Below are 8,817 nucleotides of genomic sequence, written 5' to 3' on the forward strand. Positions count from 1 at the left end.
ATTCCTCAGCAGCTGGGAGGAGAGGAACTGTAACCCCTGCAGTACCTGAGCAGCTCTGTCAGTCTGCAGTAGTCCCTTCCACAGCCTCCACCATCACTGACATCTGCAGATCTAACTCAGGCAGTAATTACAAATGTAATGCTTTGCTCACATGCTGGCTTCCTTTTCAACAGTTTGCAAAAATATCGTTTAAACAGAGAGGCTACTTCTGTTCCAGTTGTTCCCAAAGTTTTAGTCCTGTGGTTTCTGTGGTTGTATTATTGCTTCACCCCAACCACTTGCATCTTTATTCCTTCTCCCTTAAGCTGTAATCCCTTCATTGCAAGACTCCCTCCTGTCTGGACAGTGTGCACTCTTCACTAAAACTTTTGGTCACTTTACTATTATGCAACTGATTGTTTTCACTTCTGATTCCAATATGAAAGTCTTAAAAGAGCAAGCATAAAATGGCCATGAGTTCTCTGTGTTCACAGGTTGTGAGCCTGCTTTGCTGTTCAACATGGAACACTGGATATACAGGCAAGGAAAGGAACAAAGTCTATTACAAGAGATCACCAACGATATCATACATTTAATAAATGAACTGGGTTCCATACACCAGAACAGAACAGTGTGTACATAATGAAATGGAAAGTAAAAACACTATCTTTTTGCTACTTGTTTTTTTCCCTACGGTATACCAAGTTATGCAATATATTTATAGGTTACTTCCAAAATGTTTTAAACATCTAAATTTTGAATTCTCTTGCATTAAAAAAAATTACATATTAATTACTCGGGAAAGTTTCTGAATTCTGTTTAGCAGCAAATCTCCTTTCTTGATGGTTTCTTGGTACTGCCAATTCTTGCTATCAGGCCTAGGAATCATTGGAAAAAAAAAAAAGGGGGTTAGAACTGAGAATATGATTTATACCAAAGCATTAAACATTTCTGTAGCAAATGTCATCAAAATATATAGAATTCAACTGGTTTGTAAAAAACAACCTCTAGGAATTGTTACATACCTGTTAGTTTCTACAATCTCATTTACTTTGTCTATTTTGCAGTGCAATCGCCCAGCTGCAATAAATCTTGAAAGCTCCCTAAATAAAGGAAAAAAGTTAGTTAAATCCTGTTTCACCAGGGACTTGTAGACCTAAGAGCACTGAAGCTGCTGTTACACCATGCTGTATTTCTGAAGCAACAGCCTATGGATCTTCATCAGGTACCTTATGCATCCTCTGGACATTGCACCCAGAAATAATCCTTTTAGTGACATGAATACAAAACCTCTTAGTTCTTTCTTCTCAGGCCAAAGTGTTGTACTTGAGTTAGTGAAACTTATCACTGGGCTTTGTATCAACTACTCTGCAAATCCAAAGGCAGCAGTAATGCAGCGTGGCTATTTGGAATTTATCCTGAGGTAAGTATCTTCATGCCAGTCAATTAATTAGAAAAGTATCGCGATAATTAATTTTTTAAAATGCGTTTAAAAATTTTATTATTATTGCTTTCAATCAATTGGTGGTCTACAGCACTGATGGTAGAATAAAATATTCCTGTGCTCAACAGTAAGGCAAGTTACAACTCATAATAAAGTACTGGAAAGCATAAGCATTAGCATGACTTAAAAAAAATTACTTCTTAATTAAATAGTATTTGGTTTCTCTTGAAACACTTATTAATTTTTGAATATTTAAAGCAGTTTCATATTTTGGTAAGGCTTCAATGCTAGAAAACCTGAAGCCTCTGAAACAGGAATAACTCTTGTGAAGGCATTTGAAAATAATGTGCTTCATGTACAGAGTAAAAGTCAGTTTCTCAATTCACTCACCACTTAGTTCTTATCATGATCTAAATCTGTTGGTTTTATTCTAGAAAATAATTTCAAATTGGGACTGCAGAGTATGTTTGATTTGAGTGAAAAACATCAGATCCTGTCCACATAACAGAAACCAAGCAAAATGAGAGAGGGAGACTGGCAGGGTACAAAAAATGTGCAGATCCTCGAAGTTGGAACAGCTCAGTTTTCACACAGCTGTGAATGAAGCTGTCTAAAATCTAAAGTTCCATAGCACACGGAGGTCAATGAATACAGCAATACAAAGTAATGAATAAAATACCAGCTTCTCACACTCTTTCACAGAAACGTAACTTGGCATATTTGGAATACAAGTGAACAAAGGTTTTTACTCATAATGAGATCACCATAAATATTTAAAAGGTATAAAAGGAGATGTCTACAAACTGGAAAAGCCAAAGAACTTACTGATCTATGAATTCTACACTGACTCCAAAGGCTTCTGCCATGTACCCTAACGTCAAGGACCGGTAGGACTCGAGGAGCTGGCTGTAGGCGTGGATTCGCATTTCCCGCACGTAGTACCGGTAGTGAGGTGCAAACAGCCAGTCCTTCTTCATCTCTTGCTCTACAATAGCTGCAAAGAAAAAGAAGCAAAATAAATAAAGAAGTCCGTAATTTCTAAGAAATGTCATATATCATTTATGCAAATAAAACACACGGCAGCAGTTAATAAGTAATAGGTGTGACCGTAACTCCATTGTATTCTTGCACTCCACAGGATTAAGAAAGGGATTCTGCACTAACAGATGTAAATTCATGTAATCTGTATCAGTTCTGGAACCAGCAGCGTAAGAACATGCAAACAATATTGTGGCAGAGCTAATGGGAGCCTGTAAAAATGCACAGCATCCTTCTTTCAAGGGGGAAGAGGGACCACCTCGCTGACGCTGAAGGCAAGAGCTGAACTGCTGCCCACAGAGCTGGGAAACAAGCAGAACTCGGTATGTAAGTTCTTGAAGAAACATTGTTACCCACACCTGTATAAGGACACCACATTAATTTTCTGCTACTAGCTCTTAAATTAGTTACAAGGATTTCCAGGCACTGAAGTGAATTTTTTTCCCCTGACAGCATTGGTTCTCAGTTTGGGATGAGGCCAGCAATAGGAAGATGCTGGTGTTTAACTCAGTCTCATCAGGCCCAGTCTTCCACAAAATCAATTCTGGATTGATTTTTCAATCCTCGATTTTTCTAAAGATCTCATTTTCTTGTATTCTCTCACAGAAGAAAAGCAAGCAGTCTGAGAACTGGCAAGAATGAGGATTTTCTGAAGAGCTTTTCTTTGGTGTCACCCTTTTACACAGCAAGCTTTCAAATCTTTCCTGATCTGGCTCTTCAGGTAAGATGGTGTTTCATAGCCATTTTCAAAGCGCTTTTTCACCTAATCAGATGTGACCTTTCACAAGGCTCATTGGATGAGAAATTTGTTTTTCTTTGTTTGAAAAATCAAAGCCAAAACTTTTAGGTCACTGTAAAAAAAAATCTCTAGTTTGTTTTTTCTGCACATAGCTTTAGTTCTAGACTGTAGCTACTCTACAAAAGTTGTGTATGATCTGCAACAAACTCTATAGTTTGTTTTTTCTGCACATAGCTCTAGTTCTAGACTGTATCCACTCCACAAAAGTGGTGTATGATGTGAAACAGTGTTGAGGGACACAGCCCAGCCTTACCCAGCGACTGGAAAAAGGCTGCGTAGCGACATTCGTAAAGAGAGAAGAGGTACTGCCGTACAGCTGGCAAACTGTGCAAGGCTTCCAGGATCTCTGCTCCTTTAATCACCTGAAAGCAAACACACATCCTTAACCACCATCCCTTTCAGCCTCGAGATGAACAGCTTAAGGAAAGGCTCTGTCAGTTTGCACCAGTGCTCCCAGGTGCTTTCCTCACCTTCTCCCTCAGGTCAGGCCTGTCCAGGGCGATCATGCTGACATAGACAGTGTATGTTACAAAGGTTTTGTAATCCATCAGTTCATAGGATGTAAACGTGGAAACTGTATCAAGGAAGAGCTCTGCTGCTTGTTTGAAGTCTCGAATGGCTACACAGTAAAGGCCCTGGTACACCTTGAGACGGTTTCTTCTGTCCCAGTCTCCTCCTTCTTCTATTAGACTTAAAATAGAACAAAGAATATTTAATTATTGTAAATGTGTCATGTAATAAGTTATATTAAAAAAAATAGAAATCAACTGATAACATGAGATTAGAGAAAGAATAACTTGGTTTATGTTACAGCTTGCTGAAACTTCCCAGGCTTTGTATACCTGTTGGTGTAGGAAAGTGGCTTCCTTGGGACAGGAGAGACCAGAGGCTTTTACACAGTGCAAGTTTCAGCTGAAAGGAAAAGTTTACAGCCTCTTCAGCTGTGACAACAGTCTCTGTGGATGTGTAGGTAAATATTACTGTCAGCCTCGACTGTGGCAACAGATTTCTACTGCCTTTGCTGCTGAAATCAAAGCTGCAGCATAGAAAAAAGATACAGGTTGCCACTTTTTAAGGATTTGCACAGGTGTGGCTGTAAGAAGGGAAGGGATGAGACAAAACTGCTGAGAAGGCAACACAAAATATTCCTGCCCAAGAACAAGGGAAGTGGGAACCTCCTCTGCCTTGGTGTCTCATGGCAGCAGCAGAGAGACTGGAACCACAGCTTTCTACAGGAACTGCTGAGGTTCAAAACACTGGGAGCACAGAGACACTGAAGCTACCAGTGGCACCAAAACACACCATGCCACTCCTGCTTCGAGAGGAAAAGCTCCCTCTTTACACAGCCAGCTGGGTGCCACTGGGAGCAGTCACACCCCAAGTGGGAGTGGGAGCTGTACTACAAATACAAATGGAGCCAGCTGCTAGAAAACAGCTACCACAAAATCTTAACCATTCTCTTCCCCCCAGTTAAAAAATCCAGGAGCAGGAAGTCCTCTAAAAAAAAATAACACACATCACTCTGATTCTCTCTCACAACCAGTCCCAGTCATTTATGGACAGAAAAGTATTTATCTTCTATTTCTTTTGTTACAGCTTGTTTCAAAAATGCTTTAGTGCACTCAGACAACCCAAGCAGTACCTTTTTGCCTTTTCAATGTTCCTTGTGATGAGGTCATTGTCCATATAAAACAAGCCAATCCTTAGCAGATAGAACACGATATCCAGGCGATGTCCCAAGGCCACAGTTTTGTCGTAAGTCTTGCGGAATGCAGTCAGAGCTCCCTCCTGGCAAAACAGTATTTGCTACTGTAAGAATGTTAAAAGCATCCAGAACATTTACAGAATACCTGCTGTAAGAACTAGTGTTGTCTCCCACTGGTAGATGTGAGTTGCACATTATGCATTTTGAAAAATCTTAACAACGCATCCAAGTTTAAATCAAGTTAGAAAAGCTGTCACTCATGTACCTTTTAAAGCTAAAGACTATGAAAAGCTACTCCCGAAACCTGAAATTCAGCTCCACGGTCTAAACAGCTTGGAAAAGTCTAAAGGTGTAAGGAAAGTAAATAATGGTGTCTGCAAACTTTTCCGTTGTCAAGAAAAAAAATTTCTTTCAAGGACTGTTTTATTTCTAGATAATTTATATATTTCAGTAAGACCTTCCCCTATCTGCCAGCCATGTGTGAGCTGTGCCATAGAAAAAATGCTCTGCAAGTCCCCCAGTGCTCACTGGGACTGCCCAGCTAACAGGGTTCCCATGCAGTGTTTTCTACAAGTCCATAAAGCCTCTGCTGTCACCAACCTTGTCCCCAATCCTGCACAGGTACTCAGCCTTGGCCATCATTGCATCCCGGATTTCGCTCTCCCCCAAGATCTTTTCTGCATCCTCTAACTCATTGTCAAGACGTTTCAGTTCCTCCTCATTGGCTTTCTTCATTTTGTTCAGCAGATCCGTGTCCATCTGCCACTCAAGAGACTTGCACAGGGCTTCGTAGTATGGAGCCATGTCTGAAAGAGAGGCAAGAAGGGTTCTGCTGTTCATTGCTGCAATGAGAGTGTTTGCTCCTAAAAGCACAAGACTGTCGATGCCAGAGATGTCCCTTCTGTGACCAGGTACCTGCTGAATCCAGACACAGCACAGCCACTGTTCCTGCAGGCCTTGCCCCTCATGCTTCTTTTCACTTATCCTTTTTCATTACTGCTCTTTACACTGCTCCCATTTGCACTTTCCCCTGCACTGGGGTGGCCTCACCTTGAGTCCTGGGGGCAGTTTTGGGCACCACAATACCAGAGGGACATGAAGCTGTTAAAAGGCATTGAAAGGAAGGACATGAAGATGATGAAGGGTCTGGAGGGGAGCAGCTCAGGGCACTTGGTGTGTTCAGCCTAGAGAAGAGGAGACTGAGGGGAGATCTCAAAGCTATCTAAAACTCCCTCATGAGACAAAGTGGAGGGTCAGGCGCTGATTTCTACTCTCTGGAAACCAGTGCCAGGACCTGAGTAAACAGCACGGAGCTGTGTCAGGAGAGGTTTCAGCTGGATATCAGGAGAAGGTTCTTCCCCCAGAGGATGGTCGGGCACTGAACAGGCAGAGCTCATGGAGCATTTGCACAATGCTCTCAGGCAGAGTGGAGCATCCTGTGCAGGACCAAGCGCTGGACTTTGATGATCCAAGCGGGTCCCTCCCAGCTCAGGATGTTCTGCGACTCCCTTCATCCCGCTGTGAGCACAGCGGTGCTCCGCTCACGGCTGCTGCATGCCAGCAGGACAGCGGAGCTGTCGGAGCTGTCGGAGCTGTCGGAGCCGCGGACCGGGCCCCGCTGGGCTGCCCGTGTCCGGGGGGCACAGCGGCGCCGAGCTGCGGACGCGTACCCAGCCCCCTGCCCGGGGATCGCTGCCCACGGACGGCCACACGGCTGCTGCACAGACACAGGGTCGGAGCGGGGTCCGGGAGCAGACAGACACACAGACACGCAGACAGACAGCCCCAGAGCCCCCGGCCCCACTCACTGTGCTGCCGCACCGCCGCCATCAGCTCCTCGCGCGCGGCGGGGTCGGGCGCGCGGGGCCGCAGGCTGAGCAGGAAGCGGAGCTGGGCGATGCGCAGGTCGGGGTTCTTGGGCAGCCCCTCCTCCTCCAGGTTCTCCAGCGGCATGGCCGGGGCTCGGCGGGCCGGGGCTCGGCGGGCCGGGGCTCGGCTGAACGGGGCTCGGCGGGGCTCGGCGGGGCTCACGGGACGCGCGGCGGCGGCGGGGGCGGCGCGGCGCCGTGACTCAGCCGCGGCCGGCGGAACAGGCCGCGCGCTTCCGCCGCGCCGCGCCCCCTGGCGGCGCGGAGGACCCGGGCGGCGGGGCGGGCCCGGCGCGGCACCCGCACGGGGACACGGGCACACGAACACGGGCACGGCCCCTACATCACGGACACGGCCCCTACATCACGGACACGGCCCCTACATCACGGGCACGGCCCCTACATCACGGACACGGCCCCTACATCACAGACACGGCCCCTACATCACGGGCACGACCCCTAAATCACGGAGTCACAGCCCCTACATCACGGGCACGGCCCCTACATCACGGGCACGGCCCCTACATCACTGAGTCCCAGTCCCTACATCACGGGCACGGCCCCTACATCACGGGCACGGCCCCTACATCACAGACACGGCCCCTACATCACGGACACGGCCCCTACATCACGGAGTCACGGCCCCTACATCACGGACACTGCCCCTACATCACTGAGTCACAGCCCCTACATCACGGGCACGGCCCCTACATCACGGACACGGCCCCTACATCACGGACACGGCCCCTACATCACGGACACGGCCCCTACATCACGGGCACGACCCCTAAATCACGGAGTCACAGCCCCTACATCACGGGCACGACCCCTAAATCACGGAGTCACAGCCCCTACATCACGGACACGGCCCCTACATCACGGACACGGCCCCTACATCACGGGCACGGCCCCTAAATCACGGACATGGCCCCTACATCACGGGCACGGCCCCTACATCACGGACATGGCCCCTACATCACGGACACGGCCCCTACATCACAGGCACGGCCCCTACATCACAGAGTCACGGCCCAGGCTGCCCAGGGAAAGTGGCAGCCCCACCCCTGGAAGTGCCCAAAGCCAGGCTGGAAGAGGCTCCTGGATCCGTGGAAGGTGTTCCTTCCTCACGGCAGGGGGTTGGAAGTGGGTGATCTCCAAAATGCCCTCCCAACCAAAAGCATCCTGTGATCCCAGAGCACACGGTGCAGGGTTGTGTTTGGATAATTCCGGACTGTTTCTAGTGAGGGAGGCTCCACAGCCCCTCTGGACAATCTGTTGCTGTGTGCAGCTGCTGCACAGGAAAGTTTTTCCTCATCCTCAGGTGAAGCCTCGCTTTGTGCCCGTTGTCACTCGTCCCATTGCTTGGCACCACTGAGCAGAGCCTGGTTCACCTTCTCGGCACCCTCCCCGCAGACACTGGGGAGGTTGTTGCCCTCTCAGTTGTCTCTCCTCAAGGCTGAACTGGCCTCGGAAGGGTTTGTCTGGTGTTCGAGCACAGGGGAAGGACACAGACCTAGAAGGGGTCACAGGACAAAGTGGGTCTGTAGCCTTTATAGTTTCAGAAAGGAGCTTGAATGTGTTACACCAGAGCTTCTGCCTCAAAACAAGTATATGACAAATAAAGGGGGCTCTAAACATCCCTGTTTTCAGTTGTATTTCATCCAGGATGGTGGGGAAGCCATACCTGACTCTGGCCTGTGTTCATCTGCTTCTCATTTTGCTTTTCTTGATGTTTCTCCATCTGTTTATTAAATATCTTTGATTTTGTCTTTCCCGACCTCACACAGCAAACTGTGTGTGACCTCATACAGCACTGCCAGTGCTGGGGCGTGTTCCCTCCCTGGGGAATGTCAAGTGGAGATGGTGGCAGAAGGGTTGGGTGGTCCCCACGTGTCCCCTTAGCCCTGGTCCTGCCCTGCTCTCCCTCCTCACCATGGCTGCCCATAAATTATCTGTGCCGCATGTTACAGATGGGCATCGCCTG

The 8,817-nt window shown here is 47.5% G+C and overlaps 1 protein-coding gene across 1 annotated transcript; it reads right to left on the reverse strand.

Moving 5' to 3' along the window:
• Nucleotides 1-551: 551 nt before the first annotated feature.
• Nucleotides 552-6,991, reverse strand: PSMD6 (proteasome 26S subunit, non-ATPase 6). The gene is made up of 8 exons (XM_021537257.2): nucleotides 6,774-6,991; nucleotides 5,566-5,771; nucleotides 4,903-5,048; nucleotides 3,731-3,950; nucleotides 3,514-3,622; nucleotides 2,249-2,417; nucleotides 1,005-1,082; nucleotides 552-857 (listed from the first exon to the last, which is right to left on the reverse strand). Exons 1-8 carry the CDS (start codon nucleotides 6,916-6,918, stop codon nucleotides 761-763), a joined length of 1,170 nt encoding a protein of 389 aa, XP_021392932.1. The 5' UTR covers nucleotides 6,919-6,991; the 3' UTR covers nucleotides 552-760.
• Nucleotides 6,992-8,817: the final 1,826 nt, after the last annotated feature.

This window comes from Lonchura striata, chromosome 12, assembly GCF_046129695.1.
Source record: "Lonchura striata isolate bLonStr1 chromosome 12, bLonStr1.mat, whole genome shotgun sequence".
NCBI classification, from domain to species: domain Eukaryota; kingdom Metazoa; phylum Chordata; class Aves; order Passeriformes; family Estrildidae; genus Lonchura; species Lonchura striata.